Raw genomic sequence first — 27,520 nt, 5'->3', positions numbered from 1 at the left:
GAGTGGAACTGACCAACCTTCATTAGAAACTCGATTAGCAAATGACATAAATACCATGGGTACAAATACAGGTCAGATGCTGGGTAAACTGGGATGAGCTACTCACCCACTGACACCCAAAAGCTCTCCTAATATTTACGAGGATAAGTAAGGAACCTAATAGAATTGTCTCTATTTGCCTGGATGAATACAGTCCCAACAACTCTGAAGAAGCTCACTACAATGTGGAAATTCGGTAGCAATACAAATCCAATGCAATTACTTCCCTAGCTGTTCTCCGTCATCTACAAAGTGATGGAAACTGTCATCGATCATGTTTTCGGGTGATACTTACACATCACACTATTTTTTGTCACACCATTCAAGACAAGGTACTTTCTGGATTCTACAAAGCATCCTACCCATTATCCTAAATAGCCACACCCTCCTACCATCCTACTGCAGCTGCACATGGACCTTCTGCAGACTATACGGACAGCACCTCAAACCCATCTCACCTACCACCAAGGAAGACAAGGGCAGCCAGATCATCTCCAAGTCACACAACATTATGATTTGGAAACATACCACCAGTCCTTCAGCATCATTGCATTTAATTCCCCCAACTTCCTACTCAAACTCACTGTGGGAGCATTTTCATCAGAAATATTTTGATGGTTCAAGAAGGCAGTTCATTGCCAGCTTCTCCAGCGTAATTAGAGATGGGCAATATCTCTAACTTGTCCGATTTGCCAATGGTCTCACCTCGCCCCTCACCCCAATACCAAAATATAAATTTAAAAATCTGAAGAAAGGTAAAATATTTAATTATTTGTCATCAGATCCCAATATTCAAACCAAAACCAACTGGATCTTTTAATATAATATGCATCTCTTGTATCTCATAAAACTGGAACAGTAGTAGTCCTATATTAATTTGTGTGTATTATCAGCATTATGTTTGTTCAAGTTTTATTATCATTCAACCATATGTGAACATAGCCAATCTAAACAGTGATCCCCTGGGGCCTTAAGGCGCAAAACACATATCCACGAGCGCACAACACACTGCACAAAGTATACATGGCTAAAATTTCAGAAAAATATACAGTCACAAAGAAAAAAAATCTAGCCCTAGTCCATGTGGGATGACTAGATTGATGGTTGCTTGGTCTAGCTAGTTCACCACCAAGTGAACACTGGAGGGCAGCAGTGAGCAAACACCAGAGAGCAGAATCGCCTCAGTGCCTTGTCTCCTGGCCGAGCTGACATCCTTGCCACAGCCAACAACACAGCAGTCCCGCTGTTGGTCTCGCCAGTGAACCAGTGATCTGGACTTGCTTTATTCTACATTATCAATGCTCTACAGGATCTTGCGACCACAATAGAAATATCTAAGACAATCACTCGCACCACGCACCTTCTCAGCACAAAGGTACACAAGTCCAGGCGACAACACAACAACGGTATACAATTAAATCCAACTCCATCACTATCGAGCAACTCGCTGATGGGATAGTTCTTCAATACTTGATCTTCTTAGTATCCAGCAGTGATTTGCGATTGTAAAAAAGACTTACAAGATGAACAAAAGCACCTTGGATTGGACTCAGAGAGGCAGCTGCGTCCAAGCACGCCACCATCTTACCGGTTCAGGTTAAAGCTGATTAAAGCTAATCGTTTATCCATGTATTAATTTATTGATATATATATAGAAATGTCCCATTTACCCAGTTTCCTGAGAGGTTGAAGATTTCCCATCACTTGACGATATCTGCGGGTCTCATCCTCTGCTACCTCATTAATATCTGAGTAATCAATGGCATCATCTTTGCTTTGAATCCAACCTAAAAAGAACAAGATAATTATTAATTTCTTCAAATAAATGCCTGACTTGCTGAGTTCCTCCAGAGTAACAACATTATGCAACAGCTCTGGGCTTCTTTATGGATCTGCATGAGAACATGGTAATGCTTCCAATTATACACTATCCTTATTGAACTCGCTATTCCTCTTGTTCTGGTCTGTTGTGCATTCTCCCACAGAAGCACAAAAAAATAACAGCAGGCCAAAGTGAGATGGTTAAGAAGCAGGATCAAAGGAAGTGGGTCCTACTGTTAAAGAACATGGAAATGGTGAGATGGTGCAAATCACAATGGCACTGACACCGCAGTGCCAGGTAGAGGAATAGTGAGTTCAGTAAGATCAGTACCAGAATGTTTGAATATGGAAGCAAGAGAACTTCAGTAGCAAGTGGACCTAATTAAAGTAGAATTTAGCTCATGTTCAATGATAAAAATTGACAATTACTTTCAATTAAAGTGTAAAGCTTAAGTGGAAGCTTTTCCATTTGAATTGGTAATAGCTGTACAAATAGCTATCACTTACACACTTGATTGGAATGCTGGCTGGTGTTTACATAGCATCCTTGTTTGCTTGAAACATCATTTGAAGGACATTTATAGTTGTTGAACGAAGAGGTTATGAGGAAATATGTCTTAACCGTGATAAAAGAGGTGGAGAGCTGGTAACTCTAAGAGTGAATTCTATGGTAGTAAGATCTATGACTAATGGCACAGACATTGAAGGTGTATTTTTAATAAAATGGTAAAGTACACAAAATATCAAACTTAAAAAGGGCTTGTTCAAAAGTAAGCAGGGACCATTAAAAAGCAAGGTGAAAATTTTACAATGTAGGGCAACATAAACTAGACTAATAGGCAAGCTGCTGCAGGATAGGACATGAGGACCAGAGCTTCAGACGAGCGAGTGTTTGTGAAATTAGAACTAATGGAAGACAAGCAAGGATAGTGTGCAATGTCTAATTATGGACAAAGTTAGAAAATTTTCATTCATACAAAAATTGGAATACAGTCCTCAAGTTTACTCTGTCATTAGTAAGAGCATGAATACATTACCACCTTCTGAATTGGTGTTCCCTTCAACGGACTCCTCTTCATTGGCTGTGATTTCCTTAATGAAGGTCCCAAGGCCCAATGTCCCCAAGCCATCGAGATGCTTTTTTGACTCCTAACAGCAGACAGTGTACATGTTAGCCCTTCTTGAATAAATATACTTCTGCTAGTTATCTGCCCAGCTACATCAATAAAATGACTATGTTCTTTTAGATCCACAAAGTGTGCAGGAAGAGAAAATAATTAAGTAATGATGGGAATGATCAAACTCGAAAAACAACAGAACTTTTGAAGTTTAATCCTGTTTTCTCCAATTCAATTTTATGTTCATTCCTTTAGCTGGTGGCAATAATGACCCTAACCAAACCAGTAAAAAATGGGTGATTTTTGTTGATATGTCCACATTGAAAACAATGTTTAATTGCCTCAAATTGCGTAGTTACCATCAAAAATTAATTACATTAGAAATTCCTTTGGAACATATGTTTCTGCAAACTCTTTTTTGGACAGAGCAAAGATTTATGGATCAGAAAGCAGATAATAAGTACTAAGGGAAAAGTTTGTCCAGAATAGATGAGTACTCAAATTGAAATAATTTTATAAAATAAAAACATGGTACTCAGTAAAGGAGATCTCAGAAGCATTGACCTAATGGCCAATACATAGCTGCTTATAATGGAATGGAAAAAAAAGAAACAGACTGATCTCAAGGAGTAAAAGGTGAATAAAGTGTGGGAATTATTAATAGTAACATGTAATTCATAAGTTATTTAATTCCACAGAATTAATGACATGAGCACCAGATCAGATCAAATAGTAATAACTTTGGTAGATTTAACCTTTAACATATGTGAGTACTCTATATGGAATTGTTATTATAAAAATTCTGTGACAGAGTGATTATTCCAGATGAAGTGTGTACCTTGTCAAGAACACTGTCGTCCTCCAATTGTCCATCCTCATTGATATTTCCAAACAGAAACCCAGTAAGAGAAAATGGCTGCTCATGATCCTCATCACTGTCTGAATCTGACATTTTTAGAAGTCTTACTAAATGGGGAAAAAAAAGTTTAGATGTAAACGGCATCAAATACCTTAAGAACACAGGCTGCTAGCTTCACTGCAGGAAGCATCTGGAAATTAACAAATAATCACTTCTATTGATACCTGCGCAAATAATCTCTTTTAAACGACATAAAATCCAGCCTTTAGTATTTTTAGCCCGCAGTAACAGAATAAACACGACCAATTTACAAATAAAAAACACTGAAAATCCTGCAGGACAGATAATTTTGTTATGCGAGTCTGAAGCTCCCCTTTTCCCCATTGATACAACTGTCTACCAAAACTTGGTTTTCTATAAGGCAAAAAGTTTTTCAGGAACACGACTACGATGTTATTACGTAACTAATTGCACTGATAAATCTCTTTTTTCTTCACCTGTGAGGTGTATCACAGGATCCATCATAACCAAATTCTTCAACAGAAATCTGAATAAATCTCACAATATACAAAAACTACAGCGAACTGTCAGTCAGCAGAAAAGATCATTGGCTGCAGTCAGTCATTGCAAAATGTGTACATGTCCAGAACAAAGAATGGGCAGGAAAAATCATTGTGGACATTGCCCACTGAGCAAACTGCCTTTTCCAAAATTTCCCTTCTGGAAAATGTTATAGGGGTACTTAAACAAAATCTTCATACCATCTTAAAATTTTCTTCCCCCAGGCTGTTAATCAGATCAACAATTCTAGATGACACTATTACCTCAGTCACTGCACTGCATTGTAAATACTTTAAACCACTATTTTTACAATGCTGTTTACATTATTAACCCATGCTGCTAGTATCTATGTATTTATGCACATTTTTATTCCATAGTCATACTTTAACATCTAACTTTATCTTTTATATAATTCTTCATAATTGCTCAACATTGTTGTTTTCTGTTGCATGTCACGCCAATACACCACAGCAAATTCCTAATATATATAAATGCATATGGTGAATAAAGTTGATCTTTGAACCTGTCCCTGAAGAGATGACAGATTTCTAAACTTAAGTTAAAAATTGATCTCCACTAACTTCTGATAGACAGTCGATGTGAACAGGAAGAAATTGAACCAAAACTCAGATTTCAACCTTGTTCAAAGCTGGAGGAAGAAGTTATCAACATTTAGATTTATGTATCCCGATCCAGGGAGCATGACAGAAGTGCTTCAGAATATTAGGATAGGAGACAATATTATTCAACAAGAATAATATGCATAAAATACATAATAAAATGTTAGTGAATGTGCATACATCAGGATGCTCTTCATTGCCTACAGCACAACATTCAACATTATCATCCCCATTAAACTAACTAATAAGCTCCAAGACATAGACCTCAATACCTCATTGTGCAACTGGATCCTCAATTTCCTGACTTGCAGAGTCCAGTCAGTATGAGTTGGTGACAACATCTCCTCCACAATTACTATCAGCACAGGTGTACCACAAGGCTATTTGCTTAGCCCCCAACTTAACTTGCTTCATACTTATGACTATAAATGCCATATTTAAGCTTGCTGATGATACCAAGGTTGTTGACTGAATCGAAGGTGGTGACAAATTTGCATATAAGACGGAGACTGAAAATCTGGTTGAATAGTCGCACACCAACAGCTTCTCACCCAACATCAGCAAGACAAAGGAGCTGATCATTGATGACAGAGAAAGAAACCATATGCCAGTCTTCATTAGGGGATCAGAGGTGGAGAGGGTCAGTAACTTTAAATTCCTTGCTATTATATCATAGAATCTATCCTGGAACCAGCACTTAAAAGTGTCATTACAAAAAGGCACAACAGCACCTCTACTTTCTTAGAAGTTTGCACAGATTCGGCATGTCATCTAAAACTCCGACAGACTTCTATAGATGCACAGTGGAGAGTACCCTGAATGGTTGCATCACATTCTGGTATGGAAGCACCAAAGGTCAAGAATGGAAAAACTGCAGAAAGTAGTTGATACAGCTCAGTCTATCACAGGAAAAGCCCTCCCCAGCATTGAGCATATCTACAAGCAGTGCTACCACAAAAAAGCAGCATCCATTATCATGGACTCCTACCATCCAGGCCATCCTCGTTTCTTGCTGTTGCTATCGGGAATGAGGTATGGGAGCTTCAAGTCCCACACCAGCAGGTTCAGGAACAGTTATTAAACGTAAAAATCAGGCTCTTGAACCAGCGTAGATAACTTCACTCACAGAAACACTGAAGTGATCCCAAAGCCTATGGGCTCACTTTCAGGGACTCTACAACTCGTGTTCTTAGTATTATTTATTTACTTATCTATTTATTATTTTTTGTATTTACAATTTGTCTTCATTTGTACATTAGTTGGTTGTCAGTCTTTGTGTGTAGTTTTTCATTGATTCTATTGAATGTCGGTCGGCAAGAAAACGGATTCCAAGGTGTTAGATGGTGGCATATACATACTTTGATAATATTACTTTGAAGATTTCTAGGCCTAAATTAAAATACTAATACTACATTCCCACTTCACTGCCTCCCAAAGTACATGATTTTCCCTTGCTGCTTTATGCAAAATAAATGTTTCTCTCAAGAATTTCCAGAAACAACAGATGATAGAGACATATTTTTACTGATTATGACCATTATTGTATCATACTATGATACCTTCCTAAATATGTATTATGTAGGCCCCAAGTTAAAATTCATTCGCTTTATTCTCCATCACCTCCAGATCCCTAAATATGGAAGTAACAGAAAATTTAAATTACTGTGGATTACCACTGGTACAAATCAAAAGAACATCCAACTCTCCAACCATAAAATCAGAAATCCAAATGGATCCTTTGTATGAGCAAAATGCAGAATGAATTTAAGTACAAAGATCGTTAAAACTCTATATGCTGCCAGTACATTTATGTAAAATGTGAGTGTTGGCTGATTTTTATAAGGATGGGTTAAATCCCTTTGAAATATTCTCTAGGTCCTCTTCTGCCAAGTGTTCCAGAAATGCATTTTAAGGAAATTTGAAATGCTGTTCAGAAAACTTAACTCTGGATCTGGATAGATTCTTTTCATCAGGCTCTGTTCAGTTTGCAGAAGCAAGTTCATTTCTGTTCCAGAATCACCTTCAATTTTCACTTATTTAGAGATGCAGCGTGGAATAGACCCTTCTAGCCCAACAAGCCAGACTGTCCAGCAACTTGCCTACTTACCACGGACAATTTCCAATGACCAATTCACTTACTAACTGGTACGTCCTCTTTGGGCACTGGGGCACCGGCAGGAAACCCAAGCGGTCACAGGAGAAGGTACAAACTCTTTACAAGTGGCACTGGAATTGAACTCCAACACTGCAGTTGTTACAGCATTGTACTAACCACGATGCTCCATGGCTCCTCAGTCTTCTGACAGATTCAAAATATGGCTTAGATGCAAGTGGAAAATGGATGCAGTCATGCATAATGCAATCCAATGTGCCACAGGTTAAAAGAGATGACAGCAGAAAATAATCACCATTGTAAGATGATGATGATGATGATTAGATGGAAGAAACACAAACCTAGGGTATTGGTTTTAAATTATAACTTAGAGGTCAAACATTGGTTTTAATGGCTTGATTATGTAAACTTCTGAATGCAACTGTGAACTAATAAAGTAAACAAAGAAACCATTGAGATGTATGGTTAGAATACAAGTTACATGTCAAAGGAGTGGTCATTAAAGTCATGTCGTTTTTGGATTTGGCAACTGAAGCACAAGGTTCAGTTTCTGCATCCAAACAGTTGTAAAGGTAAGTAAAACTATCCAGAGTAAAACCAAAAGCATCATTTCCGAGTCATAAGAAAAGATCACCTAGCTGCATGTGACAGCGGCCATACTTCAGTACACCGTTTCAAAAGGCAGGCTAAACCAGGTGAGGGTAACCAGCAGCTTCATATCCCAGTGAGGTAGGGACATGCTTCTTCTAGCCTGCGACGTCAGCTCCGACTGACTGGGCAGATGAGATCTACAGCGAGACCCAACAGCTAGGAAGGTGGTACTACAATGCTCCGAGGAAGGGTGAAGGACATGACAAGGCACAGAAGACGTCATGGTCATCCACTGCAACCAAGGAAGACTTCAGTTTGTGACACTTTTTCGAACTATTGGACTTCTGAGATCAAGAGAGTAGAACTATCTCAGTAAAAGGCTTTTCCAATTTACTGACAGCGCCTGCTCTTCTCAAGCGAGATCTGCTTATGTGCACCATGACTCAATCAAAGCAACTTTCAGAGGACCTTAGAAGAATTGTAGAGATGCATGAAGCTGGAAAAGGCTATAAAAGCATTTCTAAAGATCTGAGTGTTCATCACTTCACAGTAAGAGAAACTATCTACAAATGAAGGAAACTCAGTACTGTTGCTACTCTCCGAAGGAATGGGCATCATGCAAAGCTCACATCAACAGCATAATGATCAATGCTGAAGGAGGGAATGAAGAACCAAAGGGTAACAGCAAAATACATGCAGAAATCTTTAGAACTTGTTAAAGTCTCTGTTCATGTGTCCGCTATAAGAAAAACACTGAACATGAATGGTGTTCATTTAAGGACACCATGAAGGAAACCACTGCTCTTCAAAAAAAAAGCATTGCTACATGTCTCTAGTTGACAAAAGACCACCTGGATGTTCCACAATGCTTCTGGGACAATGTTCTGTGGACAGATGAGGCAAAAGTTGATTTTTTTTGGACAGAAATGCATATCGCTATGTTTGGAGGGAAAAGGGCACAGCACACCAACACCAAAACCTCATCCCAAGTGTGAAGCATGGTGGAAGGCGCATTATGGTATGGGACTGCATTGCTGCCTCAGGGCCTAGACAGCTTGGAATTGTTGAGGGAACAATGAATTCAAAACTGTATCAAGACATTTTACAGGAGAATGTCTGGTTAGCGGTCAGTCACCTGAAGCTTAATAGAAGTTGGATGATGCAATAAGACAATATCCGAAACACAAGAGAAAATCAACAACAGAATCGTCTAAAAAGATGATAATTTGTGTTTTGGAATGTCAGAGTCCAGACCTTAACTCAATTCAGATGTTCTGGAATGACCAGAAGAGGGCTGTTCATGCAAGATATGCCAGAATATCGATGAACTGAAACAGTTTTGGAAAAAGGAATCAGTTAAAATTTCTCCTCGTTGTCGTGCAAGTCTGATCAGCAGCTAAAGGAAATATTTGGTGGAGGTTATTGCTGCTTTAGGAGGTTCGACCAGTTATTAAATACAAGGATTCACATATTTTCAAATATTCACAAAGGCGAGAGGAGAGAGAAGCAGCGCAACAGGCATGTGCAGCCCTCCAGTGAAAAATGATATCGTATCTGTTAAATAGGGGCTGTGGACAATTCTGATTTGATGGAGACAGACGTGAAAGCACAGAGGAACATCTGGAGAAATTTCTAAAACGCCAGTTTGCTACTGTTGTTACTGCGTGGTCGGGAATCTTCCGGAGGAAAGGCCTCAAAATCCCCGGCTTTGCCTGTTGTTGGCGACCGAGATTGAGGTCGAATCGTTCGGATAGAGATGGCGCTCGGTACTCGGTGTCGGAGGGCTGATCGGAGGCTCGAAGTTTTCGGATGACTCAGAGTTGGACTGTGGTCGGCATGGCAGGGAGAGTTTTTCTTCCTTCTCCCATCTGCGTGAGATGTGGGACATTTGAGAAACTTTGAACTTTTTACTGTGCTCATGGACTTCTTCATCAAGTTGTTGCACTGTTGTAACTATATGTTATAATTATGTGGTTTTGTTAGTTTTTTCAGTCTTGGTCTGTCTTGTGTTCTGTGATATCACACCGGAGGAAATATTGTATCATTTCTTAATGCATGCATTACTAAATGACAATAAAAGAGGACTACGTGTATTCATAATCTAAATTTTTCCAGCCTGGACTATGAAAAATTAAACAATGTGTTCAATAAAGACATGAAAAGTACGATCGTTTCTGTGTTATTAGTTTAGGCAGATTGTGTTTGTCTATTATTAATAAACCATAAGACAGGAGCAGAATTAGGCCATTTGGCCCATCGAGTCTTCTCTGCCATTCAATCATGGCTGATCCTTTTTTCCCCTCCTCAGCCCCACACCTCAGCTTTCTCCCCGTAAACTTTGATGTCGTGGCCAATCAAACACCTATCAATCTCTGCCTTAAATACACACAACGACCTGGCTTCCACAGCTGCATGCAGCAACAAATTCCACAAATTCACCACCCTTTGGCTAAAGAAATTTCTCTGCATCTCTGTTTTGGAAAGGCACCGCTCTATCCTGAGGCTGGGCCCTCTTGTCCTAGACTCTCCCATGATGGGGAATATTCTTGCCACTTCTACTCTGTCTAGGCCTTTCAACACTCGAAAGGTTTCAATGAGATCCCCCCTCAACCTTCTAAATTCCAGCAAATACAGACCTAGAGCCATCAAACGTTCCTCGTATGATAACCCTTTCATTCTGGAATCATTCTTGTGAACCTCCTCTGGACCCTCTCCAATGCCAGCACATCTTTTGTAAGATGACGGGCCCAAAACTATTCACAATACTCAAGGTGAGGCCTCACCAGTGCCTTATAAAGCCTCAGCATCACATCCTTGCTCTTGTATTCCAGATCTCTTGAAATGAATGCTAACATTGCATTTGCCTTCCTTACCACCGACTCAATTTGCAATCTTCAGGGTGTTCAGCACAAGGACTCCCAAGTTCCTCTGTATCTCAGATTCCTGGATTTTCTCCCCATTTAGAAAACAGTCCATACATTTATTTCTACTACTAAAGTGCCTGACCATGAATTTTCCAACTTTGCATTTCATTTGCCACTTTCTTGCCCATTCTCCAAATCTGTCCGAGACCTTCTGCATCCTACCTGTTTCCTCAACACTACCTGCCCCTCCACCAATCTGCATATCATCTGCAAACTTGGCAACAAAGCCATCTATTCCATCATCTAAATCATTTATATACAGCATAAAAAGTGATCCCTACAACAGCCCCTGTGGAACACCACTAGTTGCTTGCAGCCAACCAGAAAAGGATCCTTTTATTCCCACTCCCTGCCTCCTACCAATCAGCCAATGCTCTAACCACGTTAGTAACTTTCCTGTAGTAACATGGGCTCTTAACTTGGTAAACAGCCTTCTATGTAGCACATTGTCAAACACCTTCTGAAAGTACAAATATACAAAATCCACTGCATCCCCTTTATCTATTCTACTTGTAATCTCCTCAAAGAATTCCAACAGGTTCATCAGGCAGGATTTTCCCTGAAGGAAACCATGCTGACTTTGTACTATCTTGTCCTGTGTCACCAAGTACTCTATCACCTCATCCTTAACAATGGACTCTAACACCTTCCTAACCACTGAGGTCAGGCTAACTGGTCTATAATTTCCTTTCTGCTGCCTTCCTCCGTTTTTAAATAGGGGAGTAACATTTGCAATTTTCCTGTCCTCTGGCACTATGCCAGAGTCCAATGATTTCTAATGCCACTGTGGAGCGGAGGCAAGACAGCGGCTTTTACATGATTCTAGGCAAGGAATCCAGGAGAAAGAACTGGGCCTGCTCTTAGCTGAAAGGGAGGGCAGGGAGATTAAGGCTGTGCTACTGGTTAGGGAGTGCAGCGGGCGAGCTCTTAGCTGAAAGGGAGGGCAGTGCCAGATTAAGGGTAGCTACCGATTAATAACAGCACGGAGTGACGACACAGCACCCGGTCTTGTGAAACTCACTGGTGAGTGTGTGCGTGTAATTGTGTGAAAGTGTATTGTAGTTAACTCTCATTACAGGATAATGGGAGCTGCCAGTAGCAGTTGAGCCGCTAAATTGGTTCCTGCTTGGGGACCCAAGGCTCCCAGAACGCTGAGAGTCGACATGGTAACAACAGCCAAAATGAAGGTGGTAACACAGAAGGTAGGAGACCCGCTGGTACCTCTGGTATCACCAGCGGACACCATCATTAACAAAACGAAAGATGACCGATATGCAGTAATTTTTAGTAGTGACTTGTATGGGTGGTCGCAAGGGGATTGGCCATACGGGGGGTCGTTTAAGATTCCTTTGATTCAGACCTGGTGGGATGAAGTTGTGAATGGGAATGGAGATCCAAATTGGGATGTTGGATATATGATGGGTTGTTTTGAAAAATGGATGGAAATAGCAAAGAAGCACCAGCCTCCTTAATCTAACAAAAATCGCCCTGAATCCAACGAGAAACCCGCCTCTGTACAAAAGGCGGACTCGAGTTCAGCCCCACCAGTCCTTTCAGCCCCAGTTGTTCCGCCACCCCCTTATTCCAAACCGTCTCCCATTGCACCTCTGTGCCCGGCTCTGCCAGTGGCTCCCCAAATGCTTAGGGCACAGCCCAGTAACATTCTGAAAGGCCAGAATCTTGCAGACAACTCCAAGAACGAGGGGATTCTAGAATTAATAGAGATGGTCTGTGCCTGGAGACAGGGGCAACAGAAACAGGTACATGACCCGTTCGATGAACCGGGAGAAGCTGAAACAATGAACGAAGCAAGCTCCCTCTCAAATCCCGGACCCAACCAAGAACATGGGGTTTCCTCCACTGAAGGAGGACCAAGTAATAGAACTAGGATGAAAGAAAAGCGGCAAGGCAAAGCGACAATTCAAGCTCCCAAGATTATGATTGGGGAGATCCCGATATTAAAGCCCTGGACCCCTGGGGAGGCCCGAAATATGATCTAAGACGTCCCCAATCCAGTAAAGAAGCCAGCCCAATTTATGCACTGGTTAGAGCAAGAGTGTGAAATATATCAGCCCCTCCCGGGAGATGTTAGAACCTTGCTCCACTGCGCTTACGGCAGCCAGTGGGTAGCTGTAAGAGACATCTTCCCTGTACCCTCGGGACAGAACCGGGACTGGAGAGAAGATGATGATGAACAGGGCCAAGGAAATGACAGCCTTGGAACCTGGTTGGGAGGGCGAGCCAAGGATGCAGTGCTTGCTGCAGCCCAGTGGCATGGGGACATAGGGAAGGTCACCCGATGTTTACAGAGGAAGGGGGAACCAGTTACCGAGTTCGTAGGTAGATTTAGGAACTCTTGGGAGGAATATGCCAGGATTCCTTTAGAAAATAATCAGCAATTGGCAGTGCAGACACTCCTTAACTGCATGCTCCCAATGCATGCCCAAGCATTTAAAATGCGCACACTAGACTGGCAACAGAAGAGCTGGAGGGAGGGAGGTGAAGGGATTGGTTGATACAGGCGCCACCCTCTCGTCGATACCCCCTTCTTGGGACTCCCACTAAGTGGCACAACAGTAACTACTGTGGGAGTAGCAGGAATCCCTCAATCTGAGCCTTTGACACACCCTGTCTCCATTATGGTAGCGGGGAGCACCATACAAGAGCAATTTGTGGTGTCCAGTACAACCCCATTCCCACTACTAGGGAGGAAGGCTTTGTGCAAGCTGGGCGCTACTATTTATTGTTCCCCATTGGGAATACAAATGGATGTTCCTTTGTCCCGGGTATACCAGCTAACACAAGTAGTGGGCGATAGAGATCCACCAATCCTGTATTGTTGGCAGCTGTCAGACAATCGTTCACTGACTGGCTCACAAAGTTAAGCCAGCAATTGCAGCACTCAAAACCCCAAGCCAGAGCACTCGCTGTTAAGCTTTTAAGTTCTCTGCTGGACTCCCTCCCCTGGAAGCAGCGGCTACATTGTACGGCTAATGACTTGCCTAACCCCGATCCAGACTACGAGTGGAGGGTGACAGACGCAGTAGAACAGAATTTCATAATAACCATAGACACCTATTTGTATTTTGGGAAGGACTGGTTGGCCATGGCTAGCAGGCTGACACCTCAACAAGAAAATATGCATGCTTTAAACGCAACAGCAGTTTCTCATCTGACCATTGCCATAGTATCCTCATACGCAGATAAAGACCTGGGATCTATGGTCAAATGGCTGCAGGACCGCCAGGGGCTATGGAGGAAAGCACAGTGGAATACTTCTCAGTGACTGATGGGAGAGTCCACATATGACAAACGCAGCACCCGCCTCTGACTATGACTATGAAAACTCAATTCAAACGGCAGAGGCTGCCAGAGAAATGTCCACAGTTGCTGCCGCAAGCATTGGGAAGAATAGACCCTTCAGTATGGGCACAACATACGACTCGTGGGATTGGCAGTCTCGGCACCCCCTCATAAGGTAGAGGTAAAAAAGAATGCTGCCCTGCCCTGTGTAAGACAGTACTGTCTAAAGCCCAAAGCTGAAAACGGCATAGCCCCTGTGATAAACTCCTCATTTCAGCAGGGCGTGCTAAAATGGACAAACAGTCCATGCAATACCCCCATTCTGCCTATACCGAAGGTGGGTCGACCAGGGGTGTGGCGGTTCGTCCAAGATCTCTGGGCGGTGAAAGCCATAGTCACCTCCTTAGCCCCTGTTGTCCGATGTTAATATGGTGCTCAGCCCCATTCCAGCCACTGCAACCACCTACACTGTAATAGATTTGTGCTCTGCCTTCTTTTCTGTGCCTCTCCACAAGGACAGCCAGTACCTCTTCGCCTTTACGTACAATGGTCAGCAGTACACCTGCACTAGGATGCCTCAAAGTTACACTGAAAGCCCTACTGTGTATGCTTCAGTGATAAAAAGAGGCTGAATGTCCGCTGTCACCCCAGACCATGCTGACGCAATATGTAGGTGACCTGCTATTAGCCTCTACTGATCCTGAGGCTTGCCTGCAGGATTCAGTGACCCTCCTGCAGTTTCTCGCAGTAAGGGGTCACAAGGTTACCAAAGATAAGCTGCAGTTTTGCCAACCCCGGGGTTGAGTACCTCGGTTTCATTCTGCATGATGGAACTAGAAGCATTGGCCCCAAAAAGATACAAGCAATACAGCAAATACCTTTCCCGAGAACTAAAAAGGACATTCTCTCCTTCCTGGGGATGGCGGGGTACTGCAGGCAATGGATACCCGAGTATAGACTCCATGACGCAGCTTACGGGAAGCCACCAAGAAAAATGTCTCCCTCGCAAGTGCAGGCCAAGGAAGACAGAAAGAAGGCATTTGAGGCACTGGTGGTGGTGGCATCCGTTAGTCTCGCGAGACCATGGATCTGCGCCTGGTAAGTCTTGCTTCAGACTGTGTTACAACAGCCTCTGTTGTGGCTGTAGAGTCCCACACGGGAGTGACAGTCTCGGCTGCAGCGACTGCACTTGAAGGCACTGTCCTCCAGTGTTGTCTTGGTGCTGTTTTTCCAATGAGTGCGCTTTTCTTCAGCAGCAAGCCTCAGCTTCTCTTCTCCTCTTTTTAGACCTCTGCGTAGTTCCAGCCTTCAGTGAGAGCGATCGCTTGTGATGTCCTCTCACCTCCCGACGTTCATTTTCAGTGACTTCATGACTCTCTTGCAAACATATTTGAAATGAAGATGGGGCTGCCCTTGTGCTCTCTTGCCGGAGGCCAGTTCCCCGTACAGCAGGTCTTTCGGGATCCACCCATCTGACATGCGGTGTAAGTGGCCCAGCCAGCGGAGACGGCGTTGTTGTAGCAGGGTGAAGAGGCTGGGTATCTGGGCGCGGGCCAGGACCTCATTGTTGGTGACTCAGTCAGTTCGCGTGATGTCCAGGATGCGTCTCAGGCTGCAAAGGTGGAAGACGTTGAGACGCCGCTCTTGTCTGTAGTAGAGGCTTCAGGTCTTGCTGCCGTAAAGCAGTGTGCTGAGGATGCAGGCCCTGTAGACTGCAACTTTGGTGTACGAAGTCAGCTTTCTGTTCTCCCAGACTCTCTGTCAGCCTGGCGAATGTTGAGGCTGCTCGTCTGATCCGTCTATTGATCTCAGGGTCCAGGGAGAGGCTGTCCGTGATAGTGGAGCCAAGGTATGTAAACTCGTGAACTACCTACAGCTCGTAGTTGTTGGTGGTAATGGCAGGGGTGTGCTCAATGCCTTGGCCCAACACGTTGGTGTTCTTCAGGCTGATGGTCAAGCTGAAGTCCTGGCAGGCTCTTGAGAAGCTGTCCATGAGGCGTTGGAGTTGCTCTTCAGAGTGTGTTGCCAGTGCTGCATCGTCTGCAAACAACATGTCCCTGATGAGTACTTCACGAACCTTGGTTTTTGCCCTCAGCCGGGACAGACTGAACAGCCTCCCATCCAATCTGGTGTGGAGGTAGACACCATCAGTTGATGTTCCAAAGGCGTGCTTCAGCATGACTGCGAAGAAGATGCCAAACAGGGTGGGGGCAAGCACACAGCCCTGCTTCACACCACTGCGGATGTTGAAGGCCTCCGAAGAAGAGCCGCCGAACTGAATGACGCCCTTCATGTCTGTGTGGAATGACTGAACTATCCTGAGGCACTAAAAAATGCGACTTCGACAGCCCCTGCTCTGGGACTCCCCAGTTATGTTCTGCCCTTTATTCTCTGTGTCTCGGAGCAGCAGGGCTATGCCAAAGGAGCTCTGATACAAAAACATGGGGCCTGAATCGACCTGTAGCCTATTACTCTGTGCTCCTACCAACTATCGTACGGGGGATGCCGTCCTGCCTCCGAGCAACAGCTGCGACGGCCGTGATGGTGGAGAAGACGTTGCCGCTGGTACTAGACCACCCCTGTGAGGTACGAGTGCCCCACTCTGTGCTGCTTTTACTGAATTCTGCCGCTACCCAACATTTTTCAGCTGCCAGGCGCAAGGGCTATGAGGTGGTCTTACTCTCGCACTCTAATTACACTTATAAGAAAGCACCTGCTGTCAACCCTGCCACTTTCATTCCACTCAGCGAGGAGGTGGACACTCATGACTGTGTAGCAACTGTGCAACTGGTCACAGCACCCCGAGACGACTTGTCCGAGACACCCCTCATGAATCCAGATCTGATCCTCTTCACAGATGGATCTTCGCACCGGCCACGTGACAAGCTACTGCTTGCGGGCTATGCAGTGGTGATACCAAATTGCGTTCTGGAGGCCTTTGCCCTACCTCAAGGCACGTCGGCTCAGGCCACAGAACTCTTCACCCTCATCAGAGTGTGTGTCCTAGCAGCAGGGAAAACAGTTAATATCTATACTGACTCGCGCTACGCCTTTGGAGTAGTGCACGACTTTGGCCAGATATGGAAAAACAGAGGGTTCATTACCACCTCTGGGAGGCCAATTCAACATTCAAGACTAGTAGCGCAATTGCTAGATGCAGTATTGCTCCCAAAACAAGTGGTTGTACTGAAATGTGAGGCACACACCTCAGGAATGGATGAGATCACTCTGGGCAATGCACTGGCAGACACAATAGCTAAACAGGTGGTGACCCAACAGTCGCCCATGTTGCAAGCGCCATCTCTTCCACTGCAGCCGGTAACGGACACACAGCTAAAAGAGGCTCAACAGCTAGCCACTATACAGGAACAGCGAAACTGGGACAGGGAGGGATGCCAATTGCAGGATGGCCTTTACCATCATCCCGACGGTCAAATAGTTTGCCCTTGTGCCCTGTTTTTGCCCGTCTCGCCTAATCCATTCGCAGGCTCACATGGGCAAAGGAGGGATGCAACATGCAACAGAACAGCAATGGTATACGCCAGGGATAACACCAGTCATTGCCAAGGTTGTGAAAAGATATGCCATCTGTCAGCAAAATACTAAGGCCCCAGGTCAGGCCACATATGACCATCTGCCTATGCCTGAGTTCCCTTTTGAGAATTTGCAAATAGACTTCATGCACATGCCATCGTCTAAGGGGTATCGGTACTTGCTGGTGATAGTGGACATGTTCACCAGGTGGATGGAGGCATACCCTGCAAGGAGGGATGATAGTAAAACAGTAGTGCGAGCACTGTGGAAAGAAATCATGCCACGTTCTGGGGTTCCGATGGGTATTAATAGCGACCGGGGAACACACTTCACAGGAAAGATAGTGAAGGAGCTAAGCAACGTGATGGGTATACAGTGGAAACTGCACATTCCTTACCAGCCCTAGTCATCAGAGATTGTAGACAGGATGAATGGGGAAATAAAACAGAGTTTGGCCAAAATATGCCAGGAGCATCAGTTGGCCTGGCCAGACGCACTGCCAGTGGTTTTGTACTCCCTGCAAAATAGAAAACATCACGTGACTGGACTCAACCCGCATGAAACCCTGTTAGGGAGACCCATAGAACCATAGAAACTACAGCACAGAAACAGGCCCTTTGGCCCTTCTTGGCTGTGCCAAACCATTTTCTGCTTAGTCCCACTGACCTGCACACGGACCATATCCCTCCATACACCTCCCATCCATGTATCTGTCCAATTTATTCTTAAATGTTAAAAAAGAACCCACATTTACCACCTCGTCTGGCAGCTCATTCCATACTCCCACCACTCTCTGTGTGAAGAAGCCCCCCCCAATGTTCCCTTTAAACTTTTCCCCCCTCACCCTTAACCCATGTCCTCTGGTTTTTTTCTCCCCTTGCCTCAGTGGAAAAAGCCTGCTTGCATTCACTCTATCTATACCCATCAAAATTTTATATACCTCTATCAAATCTCCCCTCATTCTTCTACGTTCCAGGGAATAAAGTCCTAACCTATTCAACCTTTCTCTGTAACTGAGTTTCTCAAGTCCCGGCAACATCCTTGTAAACCTTCTCTGCACTCTTTCAACCATATTTATATCCTTCCTGTAATTTGGTGACCAAAATTGAACACAATACTCCAGATTTGGCCTCACCAATGCCTTATACAACCTCATCATAACATTCCAGCTCTTATACTCAATACTTTGATTACTAAAGGCCAATGTACCAAAAGCTCTCTTTACGACCCTATCTACCTGTGATGACACTTTTAGGGAATTTTGTATCTGTATTCCCAGATCCCTCTGTTCCACTGCACTCCTCAGTGCTTTACCATTAACCCTGTATGTTCTACGTTGGTTTGTCCTTCCAACTTGCAATACCTCACACTTGTCAGTATTAAACTCCATCTGCCATTTTTCAGCAGATTTTTCCAGCTGGTCCAAGTCCCTCTGCAGGCTCTGAATACCTTCATCACTGTCTACTACACCTCCAATCTCTGTATCATCAGCAAACTTGCTGATCCAATTTACCACATTATCATCCAGATCATTGATATAGATGACAAATAACAATGGACCCAGCACTGATCCCTGTGGCACACCACTAGTCACAGGCCTCCACTCAGAGAAGCAATTCTCTACCACCACTCTCTGGCTTCTTCCATCGAGCCAATGTCTAATCCAATTTACCACCTCTCCATGTATACCTAGCGACTGAATTTTCCTAACTAACCTCCCATGCGGGATCTTGTCAAAGGCCTTACTGAAGTCCATGTAGACAATATCCACTGCCTTCCCTTCATCCATTTTCCTGGTAACCTCCTCGAAAAACTCCAACAGATTGGTCAAACATGACCTACCACGCACAAAGCCATGTTGACTCTCCCTAATAAGCCCCTGTCTATCCAAATGCTTGTAGATTCTGTCTCTTAGTACTCCCTCCAATAACTTACCTACTACTGACGTTAAACTCACTGGCCTATAATTTCCCGGATTACTTTTCGATCCTTTTTTAAACAACGGAACAACATGAGCCACTCTCCAATCCTCCAGCACTTCACCCGTAGACAGCGACATTTTAAATATTTCTGCCAGGGCCCCGCAATTTCAACACAAGTCTCCTTCAAGGTCCGAGGGAACACTCTGTCAGGTCCCGGGGATTTATCCACTTTAATTTTCCTCAAGACATCAAGCACCTCCTCCTTTTCAATCTGTACAGTTTCCATGGTCTCACTACTTGATTCCCTCAATTCCATAGATTTCATGCCAGCTTCCTTAGTAAATACAGACGCAAAAAACCTATTTAAGATCTCCCCCATTTCCTTTGGTTCCGCACAAAGCCGACCACTCTGATCTTCAAGAGGACCAATTTTATCCCTTACAATCCTTTTGCTCTTAATATACTTGTAAAAGCTCTTTGGATTATCCTTCACTTTGACTGCCAAGGCAACCTCATGTCTTCTTTTTGCCCTCCTGATTTCTTTCTTAAGTATTTTCTTGCACTTCTTATACTCCTCAAGCACCTGATTTACCCCCTGTTTCCTATACATTTCATACAACTCCCTCTTCTTCTTTATCAGAGTTGCAATATCCCTTGAGAACCAAGGTTCCTTATTCCTATTCAATTTGCCTTTAATCCTGACAGGAACATACAAACTCTGCACTCTCAAAATTTCCCCTTTGAAGGCTTCCCACCTACCAATCACATTTTTGCCAGAGAACAACCTGTCCCAATCCACGCTTTTTAGATCCTTTCTCATTTCTTCAAATTTGGCCTTCTTCCAGTTCAGAACCTCAACCCTAGGACCAGATCTATCCTTGTCCATGATCAAATTGAAACTAATGGTGTTATGATCACTGGAACCAAAGTGCTCCCCTGCACAGACTTCCGTCACTTGCCCTAATTCGTTTCCTAACAGGAGATCCAATATTGCATCCCCTCTAGTTGGTCCCTCTATATACTGATTTAGAAAACTTTCCTGAACACATTTTACAAACTCTAAACCATCTAGACCCCTAACAGTATGGGAGTCCCAATCAATGTATGGAAAATTAAAATCCCCTACCACCACAACTTTATGTTTCCTGCAGCTGCCTGCTATCTCTCTGCAGATTTGCTCTTCCAAGTCTCGTTGACTATTGGGTGGTCTGTAATACAATCCCACTAATGTGGCCATACCTTTCCTGTTTCTCAGCTCCACCCATACGGACTTAGTAGACAAGCCCTCTAATCTGTCCTGCCTGAGCACTGCTGTAATATTTTCCCGAACAAGCAATGCTACTCCCCCACCTTTCATTCCTCTGCCTCGATCACATCTGAAACATCGGAACCCTGGAATATTAAGCTGCCAGTTCTGCCCCTCCTATAGCCAAGTTTCACTAATTGCTACAACATCATAATTCCACGTGTCAATCCATGCCCTCAACTCATCCGCCTTCCCCGCAATACTCCTAGCATTGAAATATATACACGTCAGAAGATTTTTACCACCACTCACAACCTTTCTATCAGCGGATTTGCTTAAACTTTCAACATCATTTATTATCACCCCAGCCACACTGTCAGCTCTGGCACTCTGGTTCCCATCCCCCTGCAAATCTAGTTTCAAGCCTCCCCAATAGCACTAACAAACCTCCCTGAAAGGATATTGGTCCCCCTGTGGTTGAAGTGTAACCTGTCTCTCTTGTACAGGTCCCACCTGCCCCAGAAGAGGTCCCAATGATCCTGAAATCTGAAACCCTGCCCCCTTCACCAGTTCCTCAGCCACTTGTTCCTCCTCCAGAGCATCCTATTCCTACCCTCACTGGCACCTAGCACAGGTAGCAATCCTGAGATTACCACCCTCGAGGTCCTGCTTTTCAACTTCCTACCAAGCTCTCTGTACTCACTCTCCAGGACCTCTTCACTCTTCCTTGCTATGTCATTGGTACCGATGTGCACCACGACATCTGGCTGGTCACCCTCCCACTTCAGAATGTCATGCAATCGATCAGAGACATCCTTGACCCTGGCACCTGGGAGGCAACAAACCATCCTGGATTCTCTGTCACGACCACAGAACCTTCTATCTGCACCTCTAACTATCGAGTCCCCTAACACTACCGCTCTCCTCTTTTCCCCCCTCCCTTCTGCACTGCAGAGCCAGACTCAGTGCCAGAGATCCGGCTACTGCAGCTAGTCCCATGAGTACAGGTAGCAGACCTCTGGTGGGACCTGAAAAAGTGGCCTTGTCTGGACAGATGAAAAGACCCTCTCCTATGCACAAGCCTTGTGTCAAAAGGTGGCAGAAAAATATACCCAGATGAAACAGGCCCAACAACCCTTAACGGAGGTGATGCATCCTTTTAAACCCAGAGATGAAGAGTATGTAAAAAATCCTTCTCTCTCTCCCCGAGGTGGAAGGGACCGTACCTCGTGCAGCTTGTCACCCGAACGGCTGTGAAGGTTCAAGGAAAGAGAGATTGGATACACGCAGCCAGGTGTCGACGTCATGTGGCGCAGCAGGATGACAAGCCTCCCGTGTACCAGGATCATAATGATACTACGGACTATAATTAATCATATTACTGCAGTTCTGGCTTTGGAGAACAACCTGTTCTACCAAACCCATAAGCAATTACATGGTAATCGCACTCTGTGCTATCCCCAGCACAGTCGGTAGAAGCTTTATTTGTTGCCAGCCCCACTTGGATGCCATGGCAGGGAGATCATCAGAAGGATGATTTGGTAACGATGGATACCTTGTGTAAAGGAAGGGAGGGACCTGTTTGTAGGGGGGCATAGGGATTATGTATTAGGACCCTCAACAGTGCCAGTAAGAGTACTCAGGACTATCCATTCTGTTTCGAGGGCCAGGGATGGGGGTGTGCCAAAGTGAAGGTGTCCAGGGAAATAGCTTGTGCAGAAAACCGAGGTACGAACCATCAATGCAAACTTAGTAGTGGAAGGTTCACCTGTAAATGTATCCATAAGGGATGTGTGTCCCTCCCAAAAGGGATTCAGCACATATGCGGGTATTGTAATGGGGCGCATGTGAACGTGGGCTCCAGCACCATGGAAATGTGGGAGGGACATCACATGATTGGGTGGTATGATTATATGATACAAGGTCAGGAGGAAACCTGTTATAGAACCAAGACAGGGTACGTATTCTTGTTCAATGGCACCTACAGTACGGTCACTACCCACCTGCCTCCACTCTTTGCAATTGGAATAATCGGCCCCCTTACTGTGCCCTGCCCTCAAGAGGCTCACACCTGACGACGGGTGGTAGCCCGATCCACCCCTGCCACCAAGGAGTTTCGCAATGACTGGAGAAGTCCGGTCGCACTAGGTTCTTCCTTAGGCTACGGATTCTTAAGCACCCTCTCTTTAGGGGGAGCAGCGAGTACCATAGCCACAAAGAATCGAAATTATCTTATGTGTGGGCTGACTACCTTAGGCAACAGCACAATTAGATGGGTTTAATGTTATCAACCAAGAACTGGCAGAGCTGCGGCTATATGCTCAACAGACCCGTTATGCTGTTGACTATCAACTTGCCCAACAAGGAGGGGTCTGTGCCAGAGTAGGAGATAAATGCATCACTTGTGTCAGGGACGAGTGGTATAATATTTCCCATGCTATACGTGATGACATAGATGGTTTCCGGCAGGGGCCGGCAGGATGGTGGGACTGGCTTACTGTTGTTCTCTGGCTGGAGGTCGCGGATCATCCATGGAGTTATAATAATTGCAGTGATATGTGTTTTAGGGTGCTGTGTATGTGGAGCATTAAGGCCGAGTTGTAATCAGCGGATCAAACATATTGTAAATCCTTTAGGCACCCCAGTAGTTCCCCAGATGATGAGGTCCATAGCCAGCAAAGAGCATTGATGGGGGGAGAAAGTGCATCCGAGAAGCAAGTGTCCCTTCCCTGAAGGATATGAACCCCCTTTTCAGGACGAGGAAGAAATCAGTATGCTAGGATGTTGATCTGGAAGACAGATCAACAAGGAGGGATTTGTGGAGGAATTTTCAAGTATCAAAGGGTTAAAATGGACTAAAATGGAATAAATGCCTGAAGCCTGTGAAAGACGACAGTTGGGGGGAACCGAACGCACCAGTCTGTCCCTGTTCTTGTAATTCTTTATTCTTTAACACATCAGAATATTTCTGCTAGAGCGGCTTCCTTATCGTGATTAAAGTGCAAAAGAATGTATTGTGTGTCTGCACAAAAGTCATGTATCAGAACTGACTGTGAGTGTTGTCCTCCCCTTTTGATTTAAACCTCAAGCCCCGCATCCCTCTGTCTCATCAATGGAATGTGCTGTGATCACGAGTGTGTGAACAGTTGATAACTAACAGATACCTCCTGCTTGTCGTGCTTACTGATATGTACTCAACTGTATAAATGAAGCTGTACTTGAAGCTGTTTTCGGAACTCTGACACCCCACTCTTAGGGAAGAGTTTCCCATGGTATCACGAATAAAGATTGGTTGAAGCAATCTCCTCCATATCTGAGTGCAGTTCCTAATATTTCTCCGACAGGCACCACAATCTCTAACGCTACCTCCTTCAGAAACCTAGGGTGCAGTTCCTCAAGTCTGGGTGACCTTTAGGTCTTTCAGCTTTTTGAGCATCTTCTCTTGTAACAATAACTGCACCTACTTCTCTTCCTTCACACACTACAACATCAGGAATACTGCTAGTGTCTTCCACAGTGAAGACTGATGCAAAATACTCACTTAGTTCATCAGCCATCTCCTTGTCCCCCGTTATTATTTCTCCTGCCTCATTTTCTAGTGGTCCTATATCCACTCTCATTTCTTTTTTATTTTTAACATACTTGAAAAAACTTTGATATTATTTGCTAGCTTGCTTTCATATTTCATCCTTTCCCTTCTAATAATTTTTTCAGTTGCTCTCTGTAGGTTTTTAAAAACTTCCCAATCCTCTATCTTCCCACTCATTTTTGCTTTGTTGTATGCCTTTTCTTTTGCTTTTACCATAACTGACTTCCCTTGTCAGCCGCATTGTACTTTTTTTTTTATTAAGTGCAATCGTGAACAATAGCCAGATCAGAAACGCTGACAACACACATCGAAGTTGCTGGTGAACGCAGCAGGCCAGGCAGCATCTATAGGAAGAGGTGCAGTCGACATTTCAGGCTGAGACCCTTCGTCAGGACTAACTGAAGGAAGAGTGAGTAAGGGATTTGAAAGTTGGAGGGGGAGGGGGAGATCCAAAATGATAGGAGAAGACAGGAGGGGGAGGGATAGAGCCAAGAGCTGGACAGGTGATAGGCAAAAGGGGATACGAGAGGATCATGGGACAGGAGGTCTGGGAAGAAAGACAAGGGGGGGGAACCCAGAGGATGGGCAAGGGGTATATTCAGAGGGACAGAGGGAGAAAAAGGAGAGTGAGAGAAAGAATGTGTGTATAAAAATAAGTAACAGATGGGGTATGAGGGGGAGATGGGGCATTAGCGGAAGTTAGAGAAGTCGATGTTCATGCCATCAGGTTGGAGGCTACCCAGACGGAATATAAGGTGTTGTTCCTCCAACCTGAGTGTGGCTTCATCTTTACAGTAGAGAAGGCCGTGGATAGACATGTCAGAATGGGAATAGGATGTGGAATTAAAATGTGTGGCCACTGGGAGATCCTGCTTTCTCTGGCAGACAGAGCGTAGGTGTTCAGCAGAGCGGTCTCCCAGTCTGTGTCGGGTCTCGCCAATATATAAAAGGCCACATCGGGAGCACCGGACGCAGTATATCACCCCAGCCGACTCACAGGTGAAGTGTTGCCTCACCTGGAAGGACTGTTTGGGGCCCTGAATGGTGGTAAGGGAGGAAGTGTGAGGGCATGTGTAGCACTTGTTCCGCTTACACGGATAAGTGCCAGGAGGGAGATCAGTGGGGAGGGATAGGGGGGACAAATGGACAAGGGAGTCGCGTAGGGAGTGATCCCTGCAGAATGCGGGGGGGAGGAGGGAAAGATGTGCTTAGTGGTGGGATCTCGTTGGAGGTGGCGGAAGTTACGGAGAATAATATGTTGGACCCGGAGGCTGGTGGGGTGGTAGGTGAGGACCAGGAGAACCCTATTCCTAGTGGGGTGGCGGGAGGATGGAGTGAGAGCAGATGTATGTGAAATGGGGGAGATGCGTTTAAGAGCAGAGTTGATAGTGGAGGAAGGGAAGCCCCTTTCTTTAAAAAAGGAAGACATCTCCCTCGTCCTAGAATGAAAAGCCTCATCCTGAGAGCAGATGCGGTGGAGATGGAGGAATTGCGAGAAGGGAATGGCGTTTTTGCAAGAGACAGGGTGAGAAGAGGAATAGTCCAGATAGCTGTGAGAGTCAGTAGGCTTATAGTAGACATCAGTGGATAAGCTGTCTCCAGAGACAGAAAGATCTAGAAAGGGGAGGGAGGTGTCGGAAATGGACCAGAAATGCTGATCAAGTCAACTAGTTCCCAAGGAGAACTCTGATAGGCCAATCAGATGGTTCACTGCTGCTCAGCGATAGAATATTAAAAAATCATGTGTACAATTAAGAAGTATTAAAGAATAGTAGAAATAGTAGAAATGGTACTATTTTACCATTTGAGTATTTCTTCATTTTTGGAAAACACGTGTCCTGTGTCTTCCTCATTTTTCCCAGAAACGCACGTCATTGCTGCTCTGCTGACATCCCTGCCAGCAGCTCCTTCCAATTTACTTTGGCCAACTCCTCTCTCATACCACTGTAATTTCCCTTACTCCACTGAAATACTGTTACATCAGACTTTACTTTCTCCCTATCAAATTTCAAGTTGAACTCAATCATCTTGTGATCACTGGTTCCTAAGGGTTCTTTTACCTTAAGCTCCCTAATTGCCTCCGGTTCATTACAAAACACCCAATCCAGAATAGCTGATCCCCTAGTAGGCTCAATGACAAACTGCTCTAAAAAGCTATCTCTTAGGCATTCAACAAACTCACTCTCTTGAGATCAATTACCAACCTGATTTTCCCAATCAAACAGCATGTTAAAATCTCCAAAGACTACCTTAACATTGCCCTTTTGACTCACCTTTTCTATTTCCTGTTGTAACCTGTGGTCCACCACCCAGCCACTGTTGGGAGGCCTGTATATAACTGCCATCAACGTCCTTTTACCCTTGCAGTTTCTTAACTCAACCCACAAGCATTCAACATCTTCCCATCCTATGTCACATCTTTCTACTGATTTGATGCCTTTTTATTATTTTTTATTTTTATTGAAGGAATGACACAATACAGAATATATAATGGATTACATTTTCCTCCATTTCACTTTTATATCATACCACCAAACAAACCTCCCCCCACCCGCCCTCCCCGAACATATCATGGCAGCTAATATATTTACAACACAACAATTCACAAATACAAGTACAGACATTTCACAACCATACCCCCACACTGCTTCAAGACGACGGCTCACACACATCTGCAACATGTCACATGATCCAAAATACATTCATATTTACAATTCATGAACCACCCTGTGAGGTAAATTATAAGCGTGTTAAATGGGAGTCAACTTCCCAAGTACAATCAAAGGCCCTCAACTAGTAGGTAATCCCTTAGGACTCCCAAAATATGATAAGAAAGGTCCCTGTTTCGAATAGAACTTTTTCACAGACCCCCTCAAAGTGAATTTAATCTTTTCGAATTTCAGAAAAAAACATTACATCTTCTAACCAAGCAGCAGCAGTTGGGGGAGTGGCAGATTTCCAAACCAGCAAAATTCTCCTACGGGCCAATAGCGATGTAAATGCAATGATATCCGACTGGCTTGCATTTAAACCCAAATTATCATCTGCCACACCAAATACAGCTATAAGCGGGCAAGGTCTCAGTGTCAACCCCAAAACCTCACTGATAATTTTAAAAACCAGTGCCCAATAGTCATCAAGCCGAGGGCATGACCAAAATGCATGTACTAAACCAGCCGGAGAGAAGGAACACCTGTCAAAGCCAGCGTCTGTCCCAGGGTATATGTCTGCAAATCTGGCTTTACTTAAATGTACCCTGTGTAAAACTTTAAATTGTATG

The 27,520-nt window shown here is 44.3% G+C and overlaps 1 protein-coding gene across 3 annotated transcripts in view; it reads right to left on the bottom strand.

Moving 5' to 3' along the window:
* taf1 (TAF1 RNA polymerase II, TATA box binding protein (TBP)-associated factor) overlaps window positions 1–27,520 on the bottom strand; it is a 169,994-nt gene that overhangs the window by 124,557 nt on the left and 17,917 nt on the right. For all 3 annotated transcript variants that reach the window (XM_063060824.1, XM_063060825.1, XM_063060826.1), the window contains exons 2-4: window positions 3,817–3,944; window positions 2,901–3,009; window positions 1,710–1,826 (exon numbers count right to left, since the gene is read on the bottom strand). In XM_063060824.1, the coding sequence (XP_062916894.1) occupies window positions 1,710–1,826; window positions 2,901–3,009; window positions 3,817–3,930 (340 nt within the window). In that variant the 5' untranslated portion in view covers window positions 3,931–3,944. The remainder of the gene's footprint in view (window positions 1–1,709; window positions 1,827–2,900; window positions 3,010–3,816; window positions 3,945–27,520) is intronic.

Source organism: Mobula hypostoma, chromosome 10 (genome assembly GCF_963921235.1).
Source record: "Mobula hypostoma chromosome 10, sMobHyp1.1, whole genome shotgun sequence".
NCBI lineage: Eukaryota > Metazoa > Chordata > Chondrichthyes > Myliobatiformes > Myliobatidae > Mobula > Mobula hypostoma.
Note: the sequence above shows the minus strand (reverse complement) of the source record. Positions and strands in the feature narration are given on the sequence as shown.